Source organism: Eupeodes corollae, chromosome 3, assembly GCF_945859685.1.
Source record: "Eupeodes corollae chromosome 3, idEupCoro1.1, whole genome shotgun sequence".
NCBI classification, from domain to species: Eukaryota; Metazoa; Arthropoda; class Insecta; order Diptera; family Syrphidae; genus Eupeodes; species Eupeodes corollae.
Genome location: NC_079149.1, coordinates 50,248,661 through 50,275,448, shown reverse-complemented (window position 1 = coordinate 50,275,448; position 26,788 = coordinate 50,248,661). Strand labels below are relative to the sequence as shown.

Below are 26,788 nucleotides of genomic sequence, written 5' to 3'. Positions count from 1 at the left end.
TTATAGAAGACCAACAAAAAAAAAGAAAATAAACATTGATTTTTATTATTATAGAGAAAATGTTGATTGAATTAAATATTTAAAAAGTTCGAAAGTTAAATAAAACAAAAAGATAAATAAAAGGAAGCAACGAACAAGGACGGCCGACGCACGACGCTTATTGGACAAAATGTTGGCCGTTTTGTTGGATTCATTAGCATAAATGAAAAGGAAACTATGTAAAGTTTTGAAATCGAAAAATTAAGCTACCAAGTTCCTATAATTTATTCAAAATGTGTTATTGAAGAAGGTACATAGAAAGTATCACGTCTTTGCCATCAATTTTTTCAATTTTTGTTTTTTTTTTTTTTTTGTTTCCATCGACGATAACTTTGTTCTATTTTATGAAACTGAAAAACTTTATCTTATAGATTGTTTTCTGTTATCCTTGGTGTGATCTTTTATAGGGAGGAATAATATTTTCTTTTTTGGAAAATTGTTAAAAATATCACTATCTACCGAAGAACTATGCATACCAAATGAAGGAAAATATTGTTAATTTATTTTAGTTTAGAAAGCAACAAGGACGCTAGAAAAAGTTGTTAAGAAAAGTATATAGGAAATATAACAAAGTCGCGTTCAAAATAAGGGAAAAAAGGAAAACTAAATATCTCTTGCTTAAGAAGGATGATTATATGCGATTTCGTTAACCCAGTTCACAAGAATTTTGGATTACGTTCTAATCAATTTTACCTTCAAAGAAAATTGATTCAAAAATCAACTGATATGATTTTTTCGATTCAGACAAATTCAAAGAATATAGAGCCTTCCATAATTTTGTCTATTGGTACCTTGACGTTCTGCTTTAGTCTATAAATTTAAGAAATTTAGGGAAGCTTGGAAACTCTGTTTTTTTAGTTGTCAAAAAGTTGAACTTATGTATATGCAATTAGGTCTGTATTTGAACAAAACTTATGGGACTAAAATTTAAGACGATTTAGTAAAACGTTAATGATATTGTAAGCTATTTACTAAGCTTATAAGATAACTAACCTAATGTTAAACGATTCTAACATCTTATTATATCTTCAAAAATTGCTTAAGTTAAAAGCGCGGAATGACTTTTTTTTCAATTTGCTAAATTCAACATCGCCAGACTAAAGGATCCCACGACCCGTCAACAATTCAGGGACCACATGTCTCACCAAATGAGAACAATCAGCAGCATTGGAATGCTGTGAAAAATGTTTTCATTCCAGAATAGTCGGCCGGAAAGAACGTAGCAACAACACTTGGCTTTCAGAAGAATCTTGGGCAAGATCCAAAGAACGCAAACAGTTAAGGGCTCGAATAACTGCTGCACAAGGGAAAGAAAGAAATGAGCTGGAGTCCTCGTACCACATGGAAAAGAGAAAGGTTCACCTCATCGCCGCCGTGACAAGCGTAACTAGATCAACGCATTGGCGCAAGAAGCAGAAGATGCTGCGAACAGGTGCGACAGCAGGACCATTTACAGAATAACCAAAGATCTGACCGCCGCACACAGCTCATGATAAGTGAAAAGTTCGGTGGATGAGCAAGTCAGAAGGTGGAAAGCACACTTTTCCTCGGTTTTAAACCGAGTGTTTGCATACACCAAGCGAACTGCTTAATCCGCTCATGAAAGAATCCTGGACGACCGAAAGCTTCCCCGATGAGTGGAAAAAGTGAATTATAGTCAAGCTCCCCTGAGAGGAATTTGCGTTCTACCCGCCCGCTGTCGTTGCCAAAAAAGTAGCAAAAGTCATACTGGAACGCATCAGAGGACACCTTGAGGACACACTCGATGGAGAACAAGCGCAGTATTCCGCGCTGGATCCTCCTGTATCGATCATATCAACACCCTGCGAATCATTTTTGAACAGTGCTTTGAATATCGATCACAACTACACATGCTGTTTGTTGACTTCTAGAAGGCATTTGACAGCGTTAACAGTGAGTATATCTGGTTAGCTTAACGTAGGAGAGGCATCCCAGAAAAACTGATTTCCATTTTTAAAGCAACATATGATGAATTCAAGTGCCACGTTCCGCACTATGGTAGGTTGTCAGATAATTTTGAAATCCGTAGCAGAGTCAGACAAGGCTGTATTCTGTCGCCAATATTTTTTTGTTGGTTTTGTCAGGTAGAGTAGGGATCCATTGGACTTTTTAAAGCACTTGGATTACGCGGACGATGTTTGCTCACTCTCTCATAGGACAACAAGTGTTGAGAGAGAAGCAGAAGTTGTCCGGCAAAACAAAAATGATCAGCCACGGAACCCGACCATCATCTGTAATAAATATTTTCGCGCAACCGTTGGAAAAAGTGGAGAGCTTTCAATACCTTGGAAGTATCGACTTCATCGAAGGCGGAACCGAACAAGAGACGTCATCTACCACATCGGCAAATCAATAGCGGCGCGCGTTTGGTATGTTGCCGAAAATTTGGAGGACTAATATTATCAGCTAAAGAACAAAGCTACGACTGTTTCGCACAAATGTCGAAACTGTGCTTCTTTATGGGCGCAGCACTTGGAAGGTTACTTCAGCCATTACAAGAAAGCTGCAAAGCTTCGTAAATAGATGCCTTCGTAACATCCTAAGGATTTTCTGGCCAAACCGTATATCACATGAGGTTTGTCATAGAAGAACAGGTCAGGAAACAATAGACTCTATAAAACGAAGGCGTAAGTGCCAATGGACTAGACATACGCTTCGAAAAGGTAACGACTGCATTGCAGGCCAAGCAATACAGTGGAATCCGCTCACACAAGAAGGAAGAAGAGCTGGATGACCGAGAAGCACATAGCACTGGACAGTGGAGGCGCATTCAGCGTCACTAGGCAAAAGTTAGAAGGAGCTGAAACACATCTCCGGAAACCATACACGATATGGCGCGTAGGCTTAGTAGAGGCCATATGCCCCTTAAGGGGCTCCCAACAGACTTAACAGTCCTGAGGACCTAAGTAAGTAAATTCATATGACATCGGTAAAATTAATCTTATAAGTGCAGTGGGTGGAATGGCCAAGTCTACAGTTGGGAATTTTAATTAATAGGTCCGTTTGAAAGTATTTGCGTATTTATTTTCACGAACTGTCACTTTTTAGACACGTTTGGATGCTCGTTTTTTGATAAAAAGGAATTAGCAATTTACTACTTAGAAAAACAAAAGTAAGGTAAATTGCAAAATATTCATCAAATTGCTACCTAATAAATCGTTAAATCTTTAACAAAATGTTGCGCCAATTTTAAGTGCCATATTTTATACCAAAAATAATTTTAAGGAGTTAAACAAAATTTATGAAAGTAAAAAAAAGTTTGGATGGAACCCACGTTAATTACTTTCCTTGGACATTTAAAAATCGTGTTATTCGTAAATATCAAAATTTAGAATTTTGTTTTTTGTCGCAATATATTCGATAACATAACCTAATTTAGGAGAACAGCGTTTTCCAATAAGCGGTTTCATTTTGATATTAAACATAAACGAGTAGTGTTGAAGAGAAATTAATGGATATCTATTTATTTCCAAGGAGTAAGTCTTAAACATTGGAAAAGGAATGATCGCCATTCTACGGTCGCAGCACCATATACTTTTCATAAAGTTGTCGACATTTTTTCACTTCACCAATTTTATATTTAAGGTCTTTTATCGATTGTGGATCCCAATATTTAAAAAAAAGTCTAAAGCTGTTAAATTACATGCACTCAGTAGACACACTTAAATCGCACCATCAAGAATCGACAATTTCTTCCAATTTCGATCGAGAAATTGATAATCAAAACCCGGTAGAGCAATTATTTCATAGTAACAGTTGCATAACAGCACCACTTTCTAACGGATCGCACCACTTTCCCCAAAAACCGCAAAAAAAAATCAGTAAAACGATAAGGACAGAGAAATTTTTCAAATACCATACTTCAATTTTCAAGCCTAAAATCTGACAATTATGTTTGTTAATGTCAGAAACTCTTGTGTTAAATGGAATTTTAAAGTCTCAAGACCTTAGGTTAGGTTAGGTTGGAGTGGCTGTTCAGATGTCATTGACACACGTAGACCTTAAGGGTCCATTGTGATACCACTAATGAGGTTACTCATGGGAGAGTAATGAATTTAAACAAACCATTTTGTACTTTTAATAAAGTTAGAGACGTTTTGTGTCAATCGTTGCCAGTTCACTGGTGTTATCGAAGAAGGGATTACCGAGAAAGTAATTCCTTCTAATGGAGAGTGCTGGACATGTACATAGAAGGTGTTGGACTGTTTCCTCTTTCTCCTCGTCCATGCAGCTTCTACAGAAGTCATTTGTGTAGACCCTTACCTAAGAGCATGTGTTCCTATGAGGCAGTGTCCTGTTATTACTCCAATTGTTGAGCTTATACTTTGTCTGCTCAGTGATATCAAGCCTTTTGACCATTTTAAGTCTATACTTGGCCATATTTGATTGGTTGCTAGGCAGGTGGTACTTTGTGACCTCTAGCATTTGTTGTTTCTAGAGCATATTGCTTGAGAAGATATTTGCATGTAGCAAGTGGTGTTCCTATGTTATGTTTGTATCTAACATTATGCAGAAGTGTTCCGTTTTTGGCGAGCTCATCGGCTTTACAATTTCCCGGAATGTCTCTGTGGCCCGGCACCCAAATGAGGTGAATGTAAAACTCTTCCGTCATCTCATTCAGAGATGATCGACAATCGTGGACAGTTTGAGAGTTTGTGGAGACAGACGCGAGAGATTTAAGAGCGGCTTGGCTGTCTGAGAAGATTCGTATATCCTTACAAGATATAACATTACTTCTACCTGGAATACACTGCACTTATTGGGAAATCTATAGGATAGACTGAGATTCAGTTGTTCGTCTTAAGACCTTAGTCTTTATACTAAATGCAGTGTTAGATTATTTTCGGGATAGCTTATTGTCAACAATACGAGCTACATCATCAATATTTTCAATATTTTTTAATCTTATTCCATCACTGTCAGTATTGATGACGAACAAAGTACTTTTTATGCGACCTGTGAGTGATTTAGTTTTGTGAACTGTAATTGTAAAAATGTTCATCATTTCTAAAGTGTTTCGTTCTTTTTGTCATCAATGGCGTTCTTTTTACTTGCAAAATTTCAAAATATGACAGCTGTCGAAAAAGCGAAGTACATATTTAAAATAAAACCTACTATTAGAAAATTTTGAATTATTTAATGGTAAAAATCGTTGCTGTTCCATTATTTTTGGTAGCAGAATTGCACCTTTTACCATAGAATTAACCATTATGTCTTGAAAAGTTTTGAATACCATCAATTTGTTTAATTGATAAGATGTCCTAGTTTATGTGCCAGGAGTGTCTTTTTAGTTCACCAAAGAAATATTACATTCCTTTAAAATCAAATGATGGACCTTCCTTTAAGCGCATGTATTATGGAGATAGTAATCTTTCCACAACTTTAATGAGTACTTCAGCTCATTGTCTTGTGTGAACTCTCATTTAATTGACATGACCTCATCGCTAAAAGGCATCATTTCGATGCTTAGACTTAGGATTTAGTCCACAGTACATATTTTTCCATCTATTCAAAAAATTGAACCACCTTCCGAAGTAGAAAAAAAAACTGGCCAATCGTAGTAGTTCAAATTAAATTCTACGCGTGTTTGGGATCGAATTTAGAGTTCCTTGATTTGGAGAGTTCACGAATATTTGTTTATACTCTTCGAACTTGCCAGCCTTTTTATAAATAACATTAACCTTTCCTTTTCTAAGAGCCAGGATCAGCGACGCAATCGCAAATTTTATTGAAATTGATGAAAATGATATCGAAAATAAACCTTTTCAAGCAACAAATTATTCACTTAATCTTGTAAATTGTTTAACGATATGATTCTGTGCCAATCTGTCTATACACATATCCGGTGTCTTGATAATTTTCTTCCATAACAAAAAATATATAGTTTCTACATACAAAAGTTTATTTGCCCTCTTTACGCATCATAAAGTTCGATTATTTCGACCTTCATTATTCCAAATGTTATACGAATATAAGTTCCAAATTTTATTCAATCTATTGATTCCTCTAACAAATATAAATAAGAGTCAATAAATTTCAAGATTTATATCTGCAAGGACCTTTGGACAAAGGAAACCTTTTTCCCCAAGTTTCTTATAACAATATATTTAGTTATTCACTTCACTTTCATCCTGCATATATTTATTCTACATACATTGATTTATTTATATAATAATGTTCCATAAAATATAAGATTTAATTGTGAGTGAATGGAAACATTTCAAGCTTCCATGTAAATGGAATAGTTTGCGCCACATAAATCATTTCCGACGCGACTTCTTCGAAACAAAAACCCAAACTTTTCACTTTGAATAAATTACAAAATTAGATGAATTCGCTGGACGTTGAAGATGGAGCAGCAATAAACTATTTTATCTTTATACTTATTCATACATATATGTAATTTATACGAACAAACTATCTTATGACAAGAGGGTGAAAGCAGAAGAAGACGAAGAAGAAAAAGTTGAACAAGTTAAAAGGCGACTATTGAATAATTACTTGCTGAAAAACAATTTACTACTTGGCTGCCTTTGACTCTGTGATTTTCAAACGGAGCGCGTAATCTTCTTCAACAATATTGTGCTACCCAGCATGCCACACTTCAGTTTTAGCTTCAGCTCCAGCTCCTCTCCAGTTCTATACTTCATATAGATATTTATATGAATAATTCATTTCTATTTGGCCACAAGCATCCAAGCGATAGGTGATAGTAGTGTATTGGGGTGGCGATTTTATATTTACAGCTATGGTCAAAATAATAGATACACTTTTGACATTATAATTTAAAAGTGATTTCTGCCATATTACTACCTGGGCTGGCTCGGACGTAGTCTAATCTGGATGTCCAACTTTCAATGACTTTTTGCAACATTTGATATTCAGGTCTAGTTTATAAAGGGTGATTTTTTTGAGGTTAGGATTTTCATGCATTAGTATTTGACAGATCACGCGGGATTTCAGACATGGTGTCAAAGAGAAAGATGCTCAGTATGCTTTGACATTTCATCATGAATAGACTTACTAACGAGCAACGCTTGCAAATCATTGAATTTTATTACCAAAATCAGTGTTCGGTTCGAAATGTGTTTCGCGCTTTACGTCCGATTTATGGTCTACATAATCGACCAAGTGAGCAAACAATTAATGCGATTGTGACCAAGTTTCGCACTCAGTTTACTTTATTGGACATTAAACCAACCACACGAATGCGTACAGTGCGTGCAGAAGAGAATATTGCGTCTGTTTCTGAGAGTGTTGCTGAAGACCGTGAAATGTCGATTCGTCGCCGTTCCCAGCAATTGGGTTTGTGTTATTCGCAACATGGAAGATTTTACGCAAAGATCTTGGTGTTAAACCGTATAAAATACAGCTCGTGCAAGAACTGAAGCCACAACGTCGAATTTTCAGTGAATGGGCCCTAGAAAAGTTGGCAGAAAATCCGCTTTTTTATCGACAAATTTTGTTCAGCGATGAGGCTCATTTCTGGTTGAATGGCTACGTAAATAAGCAAAATTGCCGCATTTGGAGTGAAGAGCAACCAGAAACCGTTCAAGAACTGCCCATGCATCCCGAAAAATGCACTGTTTGGTGTGGTTTGTACGCTGGTGGAAACATTGGACCGTATTTTTTTAAAGATGCTGTTGGACGCAACGTTCGGGTGAATGGCGATCGCTATCGTTCAATGCTAACAAACTTTTTGTTGCCAAAAATGGAAGAACTGAACTTGGTTGACATGTGGTTTCAACAAGATGGCGCTACATGTCACACAGCTCGCGATTCTATGGCCATTTTGAGGGAAAACTTCGGAGAACAATTCATCTCAAGAAATGGACCGGTAAGTTGGCCACCAAGATCATGCGATTTGACGCCTTTAGACTATTTTTTGTGGGGCTACGTCAAGTCTAAAGTCTACACAAATAAGCCAGCAACTATTCCAGCTTTGGAAGACAACATTTCCGAAGAAATTCGGGCTATTCCGGCCGAAATGCTCGAAAAAGTTACCCAAAATTGGACTTTCCGAATGGACCACCTAAGACGCAGCCGCGGTCAACATTTAAATGAAATTATCTTCAAAAAGTAAATGTCATGGACCAATCTAACGTTTCAAATAAAGAATCGATGAGATTTTGCAAATTTTATGCGTTTTTTTTTTTTTTTTAAGTTGTCAAGCTCTTAAAAAATCACCGTTTATGTATACTTAAAAATAATAATCCAAAGCCACGTTAAAACTAAAGTGCATTTATGGACGTTATTCTGTTGAAAACGCCATCAAAGAGACAGTCTTTTATAGGCCACATTCTATAGAATGTTAACATTAGCGACTTTTTCCAAATTATTGCATCTATTTCAAAAATTTGACACAAGGTCCAACCAAGAAAAGTAATCCTTAAAAAAAGTTGTGTTTTTTTTTAGCTTGGGCTTAAACGTTCCTAACATTGGACGATGAACAAACATTTGTTAATCCATTCTAGAAAAATAATTGTTTTTAAAGCTTTAAACTTGAAAAGCTTTACTTAATTAAATTAGTTAAAAGTAAGAAATGTTCTTATTATTATGGCCATAGCTACATGTGTAGTGGAGTAACTTAAAATATCCAATCAATTTGTAATTGCACTCGTCCTTTTTAGTGTGTGAGTGTAAATGTATAAGTATTTGTTCACTATTCTACTCACAAAAATCAACAAATAAACAAAATATCTCCCACGGAGAGAAAAGGTTACAGTCTTGTTCGAAAAAATGATTGCGAACATTTGTAAACGCACAAATTGTATGTTTTTTTTTGTTGAGAAAACTGGCTCAAAAATTTAAATATTTTAAACTTTTTCGAACACTTTTGAACGGGCATTGTTTGAAGAACGAATTGCTTTTGATAAACAAAAAAATCTGCACTAAAAGCCTCAAATGTCGTTTTATAGGTATGGTAAGCGGTTTATAGGTGGTTATGGTTATTTTTAAAACACGGTAAAATGGACAACATTATATTTTACCCATGTACCATCGTTTTTTGTTTGCCTAAGATGCTTCAATCGTTTTTGGTGTGTTGGCATAACACAGGTCCTTAGAGTTTTCCAAAAAACGAAAAATTGAAAGAGGTTAAATCGCACAAAAAAAAAGCTCCATAAAATAAAGCCCAAAAGGTCATTACGCAGCTCAGAGGTGGCCATATCTGAAAACACATTTCGGGATTTTAGTATCAGAGGAAATCTAAATCCATGTCTGCAAGAAGAGTTGGTTAATATTGGTATGTGTCTGACTTTGACCTTAATATGGATCGATATTAGGAGAAAATATTTATAATAATGCCATCACTCCTTACTTCCATGGATGCATAAGCTTACGACAATAACGTGTTTTTTGGGAGGTTTTTGAAGCCCCAAACTGCATAGCCATAAAGAAGTGGATGGTAAAGCCTCTCCAATTGCTGAGTGGAACTTGTAAGAAAATTATTTGAGGTGTTTGAAAACCATTTTTCTAAGGATCGTTTGTGATATGTTAATCTTTTTAGATCGATGACGAATTTATGTTCGTATATTGGGTTTCACACTCTCGACGCAAGGGGAATTTTTTTTCAGTATTGTCCTGTAGTAGATACTCCAATACTCAAGACACAATTGTCTAGTGAACATATTTAGAAGGTGCTTATTCCTACTAGATGGAAAGAAGTCAATGTTATCTTATTTCCAAAAGACGAGAACCCCGCACACACGAAGCCGAAAAGCAACATGCCCTAAAAGCATATCCTACTTTCTTCTAGAGACTTTAGACAAACTATCAGAAACGGTCATTCGACAAAATCTAAATGATACTGCTCCTTTTCAAGCACAACATGCTTGCATTAAGGGAAAATCTATTGAAACAGGACTTGAGGAAGTGGTCGGTACAATTAAAAAATCAATTCACTTTAAAGAATTCACCATAGGTGCATTCTTGGACATTCTTGGAAAGGGCCCTAAACAACGTCAATAGCAGTGCTATTTGACAAGCCCTGAATACCTTAAACGCAAAACCAATGTTATCAAAATGGATTCATTCTAATCCTAGAAGAACTAAGCATAAATGGATTAAAGGTCGTTGTATTTTCTGACGAAATACTAATAATGGCCTCAGGGAAATTTATATTCACATTTCTTGGACTTCTACAATTAGTTCTTAATAAGCCAGAAACTGTGGACTAAATGTCAACCCAGTTAAGACTGAACTAGTTTTATTCACTAGAAGGCGCAACATTCCCATTTATAGACTGCCCTACTCACAATTGAACATTACTGGTTTAGGAAAATACCTTGGCCTCATACTTGATCGCAAATTAAACTGGAAAGAAAACATAAAAGAAAGAGAAAGAAAAGCCTCGGTTGTCTTCTATACCTGCAGTAGTATTTTTAGAACACGATGAAGTCCAAGGCACAAAACCATTTTGTAGATGTACACATCCAGCTAACCTTTGAAAATGTTATCAATAAAAGCAAATTATGTATCGGGTTTTTACGGACTGGTTCAAAACGGAGGATGAGGTAGGGTCAACTCATTGGGTACACACATGAGCTGGAAGGGTATTAGCTTCTCACAATAATAATATATATATAATATTCACACAAATTTTAGGATGGTTCAAGGAGGCGTCCTTAACCTAAATCCACTTCTATTTTCCTATACCTAAACAAATCCTTACCATTTCATATGGAGCACAAATCTAATCTAACCTATCTTGTAATAGTCTCTCGAAATTTTTGCACAAACTTTCTGAATTTCGCCATTTTTTTTTTTGCAAATAACGCACTACTTGACTTCTTGGGCTACACATCAGTTACGAAATATGTAAGATTTTAATATTTCTTAACGTTATCGAAGCTTAGAGAAACCTCCTCATTTATTTCCTTAAAGGTATGATACTGACTTTCTGTCGAGATTTAGAGGGGGAAATCAGCTGTTTTAAACAACGTCATCTGACAATTTTTAATATTACCAAAAATTGCTGACATTGACGTTTCTGGCAATATTATCACACAAAGTTGTAAGCTCACATGATAGGATGACATTTGAGACAATTCATTAATAACAGATCAGACAAAATATTGTGAGATCTGACTTTATAATTGTCTTCACCACTGCTGTATTGTTAAATGTCCATCAGCTCCTGCACCGTGCTGTATTGAAAAACCTTTAGTTATTTAAATAAAATAAAATTCAGTTGTAATGTTCATAAAATTAAACATAAAATATAACTTCAGTGTGGAAAAGTTTAAATGAAGGTGCTACTTTCAATCTTCGTCAAATGAATTTACTTATTTACATTGGAAACTATTGCAAGGGTCTTGCCTTTGTTTTGTACCTGTTGTTTTTGAACATAGTTTTAAGACCTTTAGCAAATATTTCTTCACAATGCTGTTGTTTTTAAATATATTTGTGTGTGCATTATTAACCCAGATTTTGTGGCAAACAACATAATATCCTGATGTGATGGCAATGTGATGCTTTAACTTTAACTGTATCTGTAGCTGTAGGTTTAGACCAATATTTAGCTTGGCTAACCGAGTGTATCTCTATATCAACAACATATGCTTAGAGACATCCCGTTGTTTTATGCTCGCGGTGCAAGCATCCTTTATATACCCTTTTCTGTACTACACTGCACGGCTCTTATTTTAATTTTTGTTTTGTTTTCTATCTATCATTGCAGGTGGTAGAGCTCATCGATGCGGCTGCGATTAATTCAACGGCGGTCCGCCTTGACTGGGTAATGCACGTCAGTGTGACGGAAAAATACGTTGAGGTACGTTTTGTGTTGTAATAATAATGATGGTTGCTTTGGTTTGGTTCGTCGTGGCGGTGGTTTGGTTTTCGAATTTAAGCTTCTGGCAAATTGGAGGAAAATTGAGAGACCACCACCAACGGACGACCAACCGCAACCAAACGAATAAACGACCGACAGACCAACTGACGCGACAATCGACAACCAATGACGATGACGACGACGATAGAGAATTGAAAATTAATTAACATTCGTTATGATGCCACAGGGTCTGTATGTACGATTTCGTGACATTAGTGGCAGTTCGCAGAAATACAACATCATGACAGTGCTGAATCCGTCGATTGAATCGCATGTTGTTGGCAATTTAAAGAAGTACACCAAGTATGAGTTTTTCCTAGCTCCGTTCTATCAAAGTCTAGAGGGCCAACCGAGTAATTCAAAACTAGTCCAGACATACGAGGATGGTGAGTACATGATTTTTTTCATTTTTTGATGCTATGAAATGATATAATTATTTTTTTATTTAAAACAACATATCACACACATAGAAGTTTGTAGATACATGATTTAATTAAATTCTCTGTAGAGTTGAAGTTTCAAAAAAATGTAATTATATTTTTTTTTTGTATTCACTTGATATCAAGTTAATTAAAATATCTCGCTGGACCAAAAGTAAATATACATTTTGAGCGAACTTTGTGTTTGTGTAAATTGTAATTTAACTCGTGGATATGCACTGACGTTACTAATGATATAATATTTTCATTGAGTCATTATATTAAAAAAAAAAAGCTTAATTAACTTTCAAATCGTCGATATGGAAGAAAATTCGACACAACTAAAGAAATATCATATTCAAAAGGATTAACAAAAAAATAGTTTGAAATTGACGTTTTAGTAATTTTTTAAAAATGTTATTTGATTAGTATGAATAATGTCTAAGGTCTGATAAAATTTTAACGGACTCTGGTAAAACTTACCCAGGGTTACATACAATTTAAAATAAAATTTTGAAATGAAAATAAAGGATGAACAGAAGATGTGCAAAATAAATTAATGATCTGCACGTTCACCTTCTAATAAGGGAATAAGTCCAGCAAAAAACTTAGCAATACATACTCAATATAAAATTACTGTAAAAAGTCCAGCGATATGTTCTGTTACAAGATTTTGGTAGAGCATTACTCCAAACTTCAACTAGGAAAAATACCGTTTTCACGTTCTCTTATAAGTTCAAAATGGAAGCACGTTTGGTTTCAGATTGTGAAAACAATTCCAATCAAATTTTTGAAAAAATTCAGTACAGATAGAAAATTCGTTTATTGAGCATTACGGCTGAAACACAAACACGCTTCAGCTCCGGCTTCGCCTGGCTTTTACGAGTTCAGCCACAGGAATTCAATGCATGCTATCACAATAAAGCTTCGACCTCACGTTTCATTTGACAATCGTAGGGAAATAACGTAATGTGACTCCAGACGGAAGCTCTAGTTAAAATTTGCTAAACATTTGCTTTGTCTGACAGCTCAACAGCTGTACAAAAGTCAACAGACAAAATACATTTGCTTTTGGAGGTTATTATAGCTGTGTAAGTTACTTCCGATAGAAATTTAATTTTTTCGATTTCAAAACTCAATTTTTTTTTGAGGAAAAATAACAGCTTCTAATTACAGAAGTGCCATTTTAGAAATGACATATTTGTGTCCAAATTTGAAAATAAAAATGAACACTTGTAGGTGAAAATGACGAACATTAATAATTCAATTCCGAAAAAGTTTCTGTTTAGCCAAGTGAGAAGAAAGTTTTCGTTACTCAAATTGTCAAACTTCTTTTTTCGTTTTCGAAAAATATGACAATAAAAAATTACTATTTGACCAAGTGAAAAAATAATAACCAAATTTGGTCACAGATGACATATGTGGCAATTGGAAGTGTCATTCGAAGCCGAAGCTGAAGCGTGTTAGCTATCAGTCGTTTTAATGAGCTTTCTGAAATAGATAACAGACCAATAAGAGTTCGTCCAAGTGAAGCTCGAATGAGTTTGAAGGTATAAGTAGTGGGTGAAGGAATTCTTCAAAACCCTTTTTGGAAACAGAAAATAATTTCCAGAGAATTAGATATACCGCCCAGTTCAATGGCTGATCCGAGATGATCTTTGTATGAGAGCCTATCGTCATCAACATTACATCTCTTAACTGTAAGCCTGAATAAAATTAGACTAGAGAGAAGTAAAAAACTCTTGCAGTGACACGCGGATATTTATCACAAAAATATTCTATTTACGGATCAAATTTGTTTGACTATTGAAGAAGTTTTCAAAACGTAAAAGGACAAAATTTAGGCGCTGTCATACAAAGATTCAAAGCAAAAAATCTTTCAAGGGTTGAGAGCGACACCACTCTGCTTTTGTAATGGTTCGGCTGGGAGTTTGAAATTAAGGTGTCCCATGATTTTATTTTTGTATAAAAGGTGTGCCAAGTGTATCAAAAGAATAAGCTATCTGCAACAGATGGATTTTCCAGATTGTATTAAAGTTTCAGAGTGTCTCCCAGGAAGTCCAGATTTAAATCAACTTAATTACATTTTGTGGCCTGAAATGGAGAACATGGCCATGACTCCTTATCGAAATTGGGAAAGCTTAAACACTGCTTTATTAACGATAGCGTCATTTATGCTTATTGAAACAGGTCGTACAACTAGAAACCAATGGCCAAAAGGTATTAAAGCCTACATTATAGCTTTATGCGGCTATTTTCACTAATTTGAAATAATTGTATCAGACTTGTAAATTGTAACAGAACTTATGGATAGACTAGGTACAATAAGTCGAAATTTTGTTGTTTTGGTAATAATTTGATATTCCTTAAATATTTTTTGTTTGAGACAAAATAGATATGTACATAAATATAAAACATTCAAAATTTGATAAAACAAAAATTACCGACGCCACAAACTTACACTTAAATAGTTTAATGCGGGGTTTTGGGTGCATTTTGAAAATATTAGAAATCTTCATGAACGACTTAAACAGTTTATCGACGAGGTTTTGTTCTTGGCAATTAAAATGCACTTTTCTAAGCGTTTTTTCTTTGTCTTGTAACGAATCTATCCTCAAAATAAAAGTGCAATATCAAGTTTTTAAAATATATTTCAAAAATATAAAGTCATTGTTGAAAACGGGTATTATTAAAATTTGAGCTTAAATCGAAGTTCAAATTCAACATTAGCGTTTAAAATTAACCCCAAAACGAATTTTTCAAAACCACTAAGCTTTAATTTCAAGATTTCTCAAAATTTCAGATAAATAATGAGAATTTACAGAAACGAAGTAAGATACTTTGCAAAATCATCTTACATTTTATTGTTAGAAGAAATCTTTAAAAACTAAAAGCTGATATTTGATGAAGCTGTTTCCTGTCGAAACAATTGTGTAGTTCTTGTCCTCATTAATATTTTCTAATTTCTGCAGCATAAAATAACCGACCATAGCTCGGTAGGGCAATACATCCATTTTAATATTTGCACCAAACTCTTTTTGGAATAAGTACGGTCCAATCACAGCGGCACCACTTTTAAACAAACCGCACCAAACTGTGACACTTTGGAAAGGTTTTTGAACAATTGTTCTTTAATTTTCCGAGATTTAAATGCGACTCTTAAGCTTATAAACTTATCACCGAAGATGATGTTTTCATGATAATCATTTTATTTCATTTCAAGGACCCACTCAGAAAATATGATCAACCGGATTAGGTTCTTGTCTTTACTGAATTTTAAAAGCATTAAACTGTAAGCCTTTATGCAAAATAAATGTCGCTTGTTTTCGTTAAAATTACGGCATCAATATATCAAATTTGTTTATAAATTTCACTGTTACCGACAAAAGAGGTGCCTTAATTTCCAAATGTGACATTTTTTAAAATGTACAGTTGTGTTCATAAAAAGAGCAGTGCTGGTAACACCTAAATAGATTATCAATTATTTTAAGTACGAAAATTCTTACAAAAAAAATTACCATGTTACCATGTTACTTGCAACGGTCTTTCGTTTTCATATTAGAGGCTTTTAGCTTATTATTTCAAACTCTCTGGATATAGTGTTGATAAAAATAGCAGTGGTTTTGATTTTATAATTTAAAAGTGTTAAAAATTCAATTTTTTTTATTTTTGGTAAATAAATATTTTACTTTTTAAAGTTTTAAGTATTTGTAAGATACTAGCATATAACAAATTAATAAATATTAGCTCAAAAATAAACAATGAGAAGGTCAAGACACTGCATCGAAGAAATTCGAAAACTGCGTTTGGAGGGAAAAACATACCAAAATATTCAAGACATCCTAGGCTGCTCAGCAAATATGGTCAGTAACCCCTTAAAATGGCAAAATAAACCGAAAACACGAGGCCCAAAAAGGTTGACTACTGAAAGAACTGACAGAAAAATTGCTCAGTTAGCAAAAGATAGCCCTTCTTCAACTGTCTGTTAGCGTTGTCACAATACGAAGACGTCTTTTATTCTTGACGAAAAGGCATGTGGCAAAGAGTATGGAGTTTGCTTAAGCGCATAAAGATTGGGCAAAGGAGAAATGGAGGAATGTTCTGTGTCCTTTTTGGGTCCAAGGGTCGTCGAGAATATGTGAGAAGACCCTATCTATTCATCCCATGGGGGGTATAAGGTATGCAACCGAGTATGTGAAAATACTCGAGGAGGTTATGTTACCCTATGCTGAAGAGGAAATGTCATTGGTTTGGGTATACCAACAAGACTATGACCCAAAGCATACGTCAAACAAGGCAAAACCATGGTTTGCGCAGAAGAAGTTATCTGTTATGGAGTGGCCCGCTCAATCCCCCTGACCTTAACCTCATCTCAAATTTTGTGGGGGGATGTTAAGAACGCAGTTCATAAAGCAAAACCCAAGAATTCGAACAAATTGTGGGAATCAGTGCGTGATTCGTGGAACGCAATACCAGTCGAGAGGTGTCAGGTTTTAGTGGACTCGTTGCCACGTAGATGCGAAGCATCATAAAAAACAATGGTTATGCAACAAAGAACTAATTGTAAGCTAACATTATTTGTATACTTTCATATAACTTATTACAGTTTTTCTTACTTCTTATATAATAGATCTAGTTCTTCGTCATGCACTGCTATTTTTATGAACAGCCATATATTTAAAAAACGGTTTTTACTGTGACAAAGCTAACGGTAAAAAATCGATACTACTTATTTTCTGTTATTATGAATTAAATATTTAAGTTTGTTATTAGAAGTTAATAAAGAAATATATAATGACGTTGATATTGAAGGCGTTTTTGTTTTATTTGGAGAGCACTATTATTTTTATGAACACAACTGTATTTTAACAATTTCAATTCGTTTTTCAAGTGGTTATTTTTCAATTTTTTGCTAATAACCTGGTTTTATCTGGTCAAATGTCAAAATGTACAAAGCTATTAGGTTAAAGTTTTTATTTCTTGTAAAAAAACTGTCAATACATTTTTTTTTAACTTTTCCAAATTTCAAAAACGTTATCATTATATTCGAGTCATAAAATAAATGTTTTTTAACATAATAAAAAATACGAAAGAAAATTAGTAAATCATTTTTTTCCACTGAAAAATCTTAAAAATAGTAAAAAAAAAAAATACACTAAAATTTTTTTAGAGTTTTGATATATCGACAAAAAGCAGCCTAAACTTTAATTAATCGAAAGCATAGTTTTCGAAGTTCTTTTAACAATAATTAGGCTCATTACAAAAAATATTAAAATCAGATTTTGTAAAGACACCTAGGGGAAGTCATCAGCATGAGTCACATCCAAGCTGCTATTGCTATAGCGATTTATAGTGATTTTTTCTGAATATTAACTTTATTTCCATTGTGAATTTTTGTGTGCGTAATATTCACAATGTAATACTAAACATAAAAAATATTTAAATTATTTGTCCCAAATACATAATATTTGTTTCTTTCAATTGAAAAAATGACGTTTTTATAAACAAAAATTTACAATATTTTTTAAAGTATGAACAAAATTACTGTTTTTAATATAATTTCAAATCTGGTCTCTGAGGGTTAATCAAAATTCTTGGTATGAGACTACAAACTTATTTATAATGAGGTACACTCCCCCCAAAAAAACTGAAATCCATAAAAGCTTTTTTCACTCTACGTTATTATTTTTAACCTAAAAAACAAAATACCACAAACATCAAAATCCAATAGAAAATAAGTCATTAGAGGTTATCGCACTTCCTCTCATCTGCAAAACAAAATACACCAAAAAAACAAGAACTAAATACAATGAACCACCATCATTTTGCCAACAGATGACGTTTATGATAGACCCACAAAAACTCATTACAATCCACATTTCCAATCGATATCAAATTCATTTGCCATAACCTTCCCTCGCCTTCCTTTTTTTTGTATAAATGTAGGTACAGGAAAATTTTAAAACATTTTTCACTAAGCGAAAAATACATATTTCGAAACAAAAACAACAATTTCAACAATTTAATGATGTGTTTCCGAACAATTCTCTTGTTTTCAGTACCATCCGCTCCACCGGATTCCGTCCTTACCGGGATGTTGAACCTAACAGCTGGCTGGGTCCGTTGGTCACCGCCACCACCGCAACATCACAACGGCATTTTACTCGGCTACAAAATTCAGGTACTACAAAGTTTTTTTTGTGTGAATATTTATTTTGTTGTGTTTTTTTTACCACCAACAAAAAAAACACACTGTACCTCATTGTGTTAAGGGTCAGTTTACACGCCCAACAAAACCACCCACTCATTAAATATTTCTGAGAGTGAAGTAAAAAATCAACAGCAAAACAAAACTTTTTTCATTCCAACATAACCCAACCCAAACCAACCCGTTCTGTGTACACAATATATATGTAAAATTTTTGTACGTAAACGTTAATGTTTTTTAGGTAACGGCAGGAAATACAGCCAAAGTGCTAGCCAATATGACACTGAACGCCACCACTACATCAGTCATGTTGAACAGCCTCACAACTGGTGCCACTTACAACGTCCGCGTGGTCGCATACACAAAAGCCGGAGAAGGACCGTATTCTCAGCCAGTAAGTGTTGTTCTCGTTTTCATTTTTACACCCACCTACCAACAGACCGACCGACAGACCCTCACAACCCTTTTTTGAATGAAGGACTTAACTTGAAACAAAAGCTTCACAAAATATAATTCGTTTGATTTGCAGAAATCCTTGGTGATGGACCCGGCCCATCTAATCTCGCCACCACGTGCACATCCAAGCGGCTCAATGAACGGCATCACTGGTCCCAGTGGCGGTGGCATTGGTGGTGGCTTAGACGGCCATGGCATGGATCCACTTGACGATATAGCCGCCACCACCCACCGGAAGTCGACGAATGTCGTCCACGAGACCTGGTTCATGGCACTTGTGATCACAATGCTGGTAGCCATACTCATCTCGGCGGCAGCTGCAATGCTCTTCTTCAAGCGCCGTCATCAGTTGACAAAGGAATTGGGCCACTTGAGTGGTAAGAAGAATCCGATATGCCGGAAATACCCTTTTTTCTATGTTTCCTCTTTGAAATTTGCTTCTCTCTATACCGCTATATACCAACGAGTACGCGGTATAGGTATATTCCTTGGTTCGCCTTTGATTTCATTTCTTTTCTGTGTGTTTGTTTCTGCAGTTGTTAGTGCCAACGAAATCACTGCCCTGAATATCAATGGCAAGGACAGCTTGTGGATTGATAGGGGTTGGCGCAGTGCCGACACCGATAAGGATTCCGGTTTGAGTGAAACCAAATTGCTATCGAATCCGAACAGCCAGTCGAACTATACGTCGGACGGTGGAACGGACTATGCTGAAGTGGATACGCGTAACATGAGTACATTCTACAATTGTCGCAAGGTAAGTTGAGCGGAAGAATCTAGAGAGAGATTTCATTGGTGCCATTGGTGCTTCTGCTGATGTTGCTGCTGCTACTGATGCTTGGCACTTGGGATCTGGGATTTTCTCTGCGTTCTTGGTCTTGTATGTTTGTTCGTTTTGCTGGAAATAATTCCTGCGGTTTATGATTTTTTTTTCTTTTCTCGTTTGGTTCTTATTCTTTCATTCTTCTTCTTTATACATATTTGCTTTGTCTTTTTATCCATGCAGAGTCCTGAGAATCCAACACCGTATGCGACAACAATGATCATTGGGACATCGTCGACGGAGACATGTTTAAAGACGTCATCATCGAGCAATGACCAGGATTCGGGAACACATAGTCCGCATTCGGATGCGGCTCCACCACAATGTTATGCGGCACAAAACAAGCATAACTATCATCAGTATCCACCAGGTAGGTTTTTAAAAAATATACACAGGGGAGGTATTTATCGTCGATTTTGAAGATACGGAATCTCCATCACAGGTATCAGAGTATGGAGATTGTTGTTTTAAGTTTTTGGAGCCAGGTCAATTTTGCTAGTTTGTTCTGGAGAGATGCCAATGTTTTGTAGTCTGAGATTTTCTGTCACAGGGAAGAAAGGTTAACCAAAAACATTAGTTCAATTTTCAGCAATTAAATTTATAAGTATATGCCTGTACAATGCGAGTCACTTGAATTTGGCCTCTTTATTCCGAAATGCTTAAAAATGCTGAAAAATTATTTTTGACGAATCCATCACATTTTTTAAATGTTTCAGAAATTTCTCGGACAGTTGTCCAGATAGCTATTGCCTAAGAAAATCGACATCTTTAACAAATTTCACATCTTTTAGCTTTAAACACAATTTGTTTGGAAACATCAATATCTACAGGGGTTTCCAATGAGAAGTTTAATTTTTATTGAAACGTAGCAATGAATTGTTGGAAATCAAAGTCTTGCTCATCAAATTCTTCTAATTTCGCATTTAATTCGGCTTATTTTCGAATAAGAACGGTCCAATCACACTTTGAGGATGGAAGGCTTCTTACAAATCATTCATAGAGCCTTGTTCTTGATTTTTTGGTTTACCGAACATTAAAAGCATTAATAATTGGTGTTTTTTTGAGCCACGTGGTTTCCAATCTGGCAATACTTTTTTGTCTTTTGACAGCTGTCATTAGATTTATGCACAGATTGATTTGCCAATTCATAATGAGTAGACTAACGTTTGTAAATCGTGTACATTTATTATCAAAATATTGCTTCTATTCGGCTACATAAAGAACGCATTTTCTAGCGTCGTAGGCTTGTGTTGCGGCCTCTGGATTATTTTGTGTGGGGATATGCTTCCATATGCAGATAAGCCCAAGACGATTGACATCTTGGAAGAGAATATCCGACGCGTTATTGCTGACGTAAATTCCTAACTGCTCAAAAATTTGGTCAAAAGCCAAGTGAGCCAAAAATCATTTTTAAAACGTAATGACAAACAATTATCTTTGTAAAAAGCTTAATCTTTACCATAAAATTAAATTATTTATATACATACATTTTATTTCTCTTCAAAACCTCACGTCTAAAAAAAACGATTACTTTAGAGCTCAATTGTGTCCCCCAATTTCAAAATAGCAGACGGAGAAGGTTCTTCACGAAATCCCAAAAGTTCTTCAAGTTTCCGAATCGTAGTTGCAAAATTTTATTTTACTCATCAACTGTCAAAATATGACAAAATGAAATCTATTAATTGAAAACCCTTTAAACATATTTGGTTTGAGCTTTTAGGAGCTTCTAGAATTAAGGCCCCTTAAAAGATTGTTTGCTTTTGTTTAAATAGCTTTCGAAGTGTAACCAATCTCAGAGCTTTTAGCATCTGTAAAAGTACCATCCGCTGTTAAGAAATTTGCTAAGTGACAGTTCTAATTATTGTTTAAAAGAGTACAGAAGCGTATGATCTTACACCGAAGAGGCAACAAGTAAGACTGAAGAAGTTGCTTCATTTGACTAAAGACAGTCAATTTACAAATATCGTTGTATTGTTGCCATTCTAGAGACACAAATCAGAATCTGGCTCTGGAAGTGTAACCAATCTCAGAGCGTTTAGCATCTGTAAAAGCAGCTTAATGCTGTTTGCTAAGTGACAGTTCTAAGTAATGCTTAAAAGAGTTTAGAAGCATTTTGCATATGATCGTACACCGAAGAGGCAACAAGTTAGTTGTCAATTTCCGAATATCGTGTTTTCTGATGAGAATTGAGCATTTTTTAAACTCCTTAAACGATAGAGTTTGTTTTGACAAATTTGAGTCATCGCTAAGCCACCAGAAATCTGAGCTTGCCACAAATAAAGTTTAAGGCCAATATAACCGCGGATGGGAGCTCTCCTTCTTTGATCCTGGCGTAGAAATAAATTTTACATATTATTGGGAAAGTATTCTTGGGGCTGCTTTAAGGAAGACAAGCTTTTCGGTTATGAAAGTTTCAACCAGCCTCTGCGCAGTTTTAAAAAGTGCGAGTGAACCAAGAATGGTTGAAAAACAACGTTCTAAACATCATTTCAATCACACACTAGCTCTCAGATGCATTAGACCCGAATAAAATGGATTATTCTTTCTGGGCCATTTTGATAAGCAGGGTTTGAGTTAAAAGCCTTGAGACGCTGTAAAGAATTATTGTCCATGAGTGGGCGATTCGTTTTTTAACCTAGCCAAAGTGAATTGATACAGAAATTCTGAATTGATTTTGAAATTCATTTTCCAAATCAAATTTATGGACTTTTGAATAGGTTACACTTCGAGTGCCCAAGCCTTTTGCCCCTGCCATAGACTTGAACAGTTCAAACAACATAATATGTAAAATACAACTTAAAAAAGCCTTAAAGCATTTTTATATCTTTAAAACACAATTTATATCACAAATCACTGTCTGTATTCTTTAAACCTCAAAACCTCAAGTGGAAGATTCAAAATACAAAGAAAAAAATCAATAGGGAATTAGACTGTTTTTCAAATTAGATTTGTTTCTTTTTCTGTTTCCATTTAAGGGATTTACTTTGAGTACTTAAGTTCCTCTTTCGACTTCATTTAGCATTAAACCCTTAACGCAATGGGAAATGGGATAAGCCAATGGTTGGATTGGTTTTGGTTTGGTTAGTTAGTTAGTCTCTATCAGTTGTTCCTTTTTGTTGTTGTTCATTCGGGTTTTCAGTTTGTTTTATTTTTCTTTTAAGCCACAAAGTAGATTTCTTCATCAACTAAACCTAAGAGCAGAGTTTATACTTTATACAATTTTTGTATTTCTTTTTTTTTAGAATTTACCCTCCCACCACCGGATCATCCACCACCAGTACCACAAAACATTTGCTATCAACCTGGTAGTCCACAATCGAGTAGGAAGAGTTCAAAATCCGGTGGATCTGGAATGTCCACACATCAAAGGTAAGACATCTCGCCCTCTGACTAAGTCTTTTCTTTTTGGGTTTGCTTTTTATTTATTTTGGTTTTTCTTTTATTTTTTATGTTTGTCTTGTTCACACGAAAAAAAAACATCAGTGCTCTAAATTCATCAATTCACAGTAGTTCCTCGGGAGGATTCTCTACATGGGGCGTAGCGCCACAAAATCAACATTGTGGACCTGGTGCTAGTAGTGCAGGAGTTAATCGCCAAGAGAACTACTACAACAATCCTCTGCCCTGTGTTGGAGTTGTTGGTCATCCAGGTGGCCAGAGCCGTTATCAGATTACACCCACGGGACAACATCCCCCACCTTTGCCGCCATACTATCCACCATCAGGGCAAGGGCCCGCTGCCATGCCCACTAGAAATATACATATCCATTATCCACCACCGCGACATGCTGTCTCAGACTATCAACCAACGGGGACACAAAATTCAAGGTGTTCGAATGGAAGGTAGGAGGAGCTCGCTTTCTTTTTCTCTGATTCGAAATTGCATTCGGTATTAATTGGAACCATCTTTTTTTGTTGTTGCTTTTTTTTAGATCCTGCAACAGCTGTGATGCCCTATCCTCTCCAGGACAGCCACTTCCGCCACCATCCTCAACCGAATGGTATCAACCTCTGCACAACAACAATTCAAATCCCCACCAGCCTCCCATCTATACATGTTCCTCAGAGTGTTCTGATCATTCAACCCGGAACGACCGACACTCCCATCACAATGGTCACCATTTGATGCACTCATCGCACCACTCCCAACATCAACCCATGACTCACAGCCACACCAGCCATCACAGTCATCACTCGTCGTCGAATCATCGAGATCATCAAAATGACACAATGCGCTCCGACAGCAGCCAGGAAAACAATCCCGGCAAAGTCTACATGATGAACCGTTGTCAAGCTGCATTCCCCGAAAATGAGGAATCAGAACGTGATCGAATGTTAAAACAATGTTCATACGATACAACGGATGTAGAGCATCGAAACTGCAGTGATTGCTGCAGTAGTTCCAGAGAGGGCGACACCTGTTCGTGCAGTGAGGGTTCCTGTCTATATGCCGAGGCTGGTGAACCCGGACCTCCGCCGCCAACATCCCAACAACAGCAACAGCAGCAACTAGCTATGGCAAAGTAGAGTGGTCCTTCAACAATAAGCATGAAACTGCCTCCTCGTCCCCCAAACTCCCCCCAAAATGAGACTTAATCGTGTATAGGGTAAGCATTTCTATATAATGTAGACATAAGAAAAGGAAACGATAACGATAACGATAACAAAAAGAGAAAGAGAAAACTAAATATAACACAAAACACAATCAGAGAGTAATAATTTCTTCATTTCCGCTTTTAAAATGATAAATAACCGCTATTCAACTGTACAATGGGCTGCTTTTGGGCACACACAATCACTGGTGATGATTGTCCTGGATTCTTATGGAAATATACTTTGGCGAATATGAAATAATAAAACTTAAGTCATCCCCTTCCACTCCCCTTCAACCTAACTGACTTTTGGATTTAAATAATTTATTTGGCGCAAAACCCTTTTATCCTTTAGCGGTAGCGGTAGCGTTATGGTGCTCCATTGTTTTCCACTATTAAGTGAATTCAAAATGAGTTGTTCGTTATTTTTTCATACCATCACCATGGTCGACTGAGGACGATAAACATGGATGACGAGGACGAACGAGGACGATGCCATTTGTGGCACGCTGCCGCCCGACAACAAATTCCAAAAATTCGCGTGACAAATTCACATTTTGTTGATGATGGCAACTCGAAACCTTACCTTTATAGCCTTTCCCAATTTCATAGCAAATATTATCTTGAAAGTTTTAGTAGCTTTGTAAACAATTTTTTAACTTGATAATATTTGAGGATAAGCGAGTTTTTTGTTAGTCGTTTATATTTTATGAATAGAACCGACCGCCGACAGGAGTGGGCTTTTGTTTTCATACAAAATATAGTGTTTTCAAAAAGAGGATAAACGAGTTGATTGTTTTGGTTGTCAAAACTAACACACCAGACCACAACCAACAACAGGTGAAGGAAGGGTTTTTATTTTTATTTTATTAAAGGCAGAGGTACCTTTCTAAAAGAATTTTTATACCTTTCATGCGATAAGAGCAATTTTTAGAAGAATGGAAAGGATATTGGTACAACAACAACAACAAAAAAAAAAACATTTAATGTAATCATAAATTAGGTCCTTGTAAATTATTAAGTGGAAGCAAAATGGTTTTATTTTTTTTAAGTAAAGGTATTACAAGTATTATAATATAAGTAGGTACAAGTCCTTTCTTATATAAGAAATAGGTAATACAACAAACTTTTGGACATGTCTTTAGGCTGTCATGGGTTGTTAGAATAAATTTATGAGTAGGGACATTTTTTGAGGGTAGGTGCCTATGCCTTTCTATACTTTATGGAAAAGCAGCTGGCAACCAAAATGCTATGTTGCTGTAGATTTAATATTTATGGGAGTATTTTGGTTGGAGTTGTAGCTTCTTTGGTATTTTATAAAATTGTTGTTTGAAAGCTTCTAAATGCACTGTCTATCTCTGAATTATAAAGCTGAATGTATAACGTTAGCAAGAATAATTCGTTCGACTTATGTGGAAAATAGTGAAGGAAAGGTTGCATCAATAATGTAAAAGCTTTAACAAAGTAAATGGATATATTCAGTCTTTTCAAATTCGATTTCAATGACAGTTTACAAAAAAAGAGTGTATGAACCATTGGGAAAAATTATGTGAGCTTAAACCAGACACTCGTTTAACGTCCTTAAATTTTTGAAGAACCTCTTTAGAATGATCGCGAATTTGGAGCCAAATATCTCGGAACCATAAGAGATACAAGACAAAAATTTCGATTTAAGCTTTAAACACGTTTTAAAGTATAGAGTTAAGGGTCATTCATTTGGCCAGTTTAATTTCTAACGTTTCTGACACTTTCTTCAGTCAGATTGACAAAGCGGAAGAGTGAAATGAGAATAAAATCAGATTAGTTTTGCATTTCTTTTCTTCCTTTTTAGAATTGTGGGAAAGGGAATTCTTGAGAGATCGGAGTGTAAAAATTCTATTCTCAGAGTTTTGACAGAAAAAACGAAAAATTCTGGATTTTGAGAATACAGAAATCTCTGAGATTTTAGAAAAATAAACCTGGCAATTTCGTGGTTACAAATTGACTGCACTGTCATTTGACACATGCCAAACTCAACTGTCATTTTAGTTATCATGACATTTGTTGAATTAGCATGTTAAACGAACGGAACCCGACAGTGGATCGCTTAACAATCAAAGGACGCTATATTTTTCGAAACCGGAAAATAATTGACCCTAGACTCAACCTTCCAGAAGTGAAGAGCGCTCGAGTAAAACTATCGGAAGATTAAATTTTTAGCGAGAAGAAGAGAATTATATTTCAATTCAAATTTTAAGGGTTTAAAAAGTTTCTTCAACTTGAGTTATAGATTATGACATCTGTTTCCGTCAACTTTCGACAATTGAAAATCTCATTAACTCTCAAGACTAAAGCGGAACATTCGTTGACAATAATGAAGCAAATAATAACTTGCCTTGAGATATTTAGAGAACACGG

The 26,788-nt window shown here is 35.5% G+C and overlaps 1 protein-coding gene across 2 annotated transcripts in view; it reads left to right on the top strand.

Annotated features, from left to right (window-relative positions):
* LOC129948809 (roundabout homolog 2) overlaps nt 1–26,471 on the top strand; it is a 396,541-nt gene extending 370,070 nt beyond the window's left edge. Inside the window, exons 15-24 of one of the 2 annotated variants that reach the window (XM_056059862.1) lie at nt 11,741–11,833; nt 12,081–12,279; nt 18,372–18,493; nt 18,762–18,914; nt 19,050–19,353; nt 19,513–19,733; nt 19,983–20,169; nt 23,042–23,168; nt 23,307–23,642; nt 23,732–26,471. In XM_056059862.1, the coding sequence (XP_055915837.1) occupies nt 11,741–11,833; nt 12,081–12,279; nt 18,372–18,493; nt 18,762–18,914; nt 19,050–19,353; nt 19,513–19,733; nt 19,983–20,169; nt 23,042–23,168; nt 23,307–23,642; nt 23,732–24,326 (2,337 nt within the window). In that variant the 3' untranslated portion in view covers nt 24,327–26,471. Of the gene's footprint in view, nt 1–11,740; nt 11,834–12,080; nt 12,280–18,371; nt 18,494–18,761; nt 18,915–19,049; nt 19,354–19,512; nt 19,734–19,982; nt 20,170–23,041; nt 23,169–23,282; nt 23,643–23,731 lie in introns of both variants that reach the window. The other variant, XM_056059861.1, reaches the window with a different exon arrangement.
* Nucleotides 26,472–26,788: the final 317 nt, after the last annotated feature.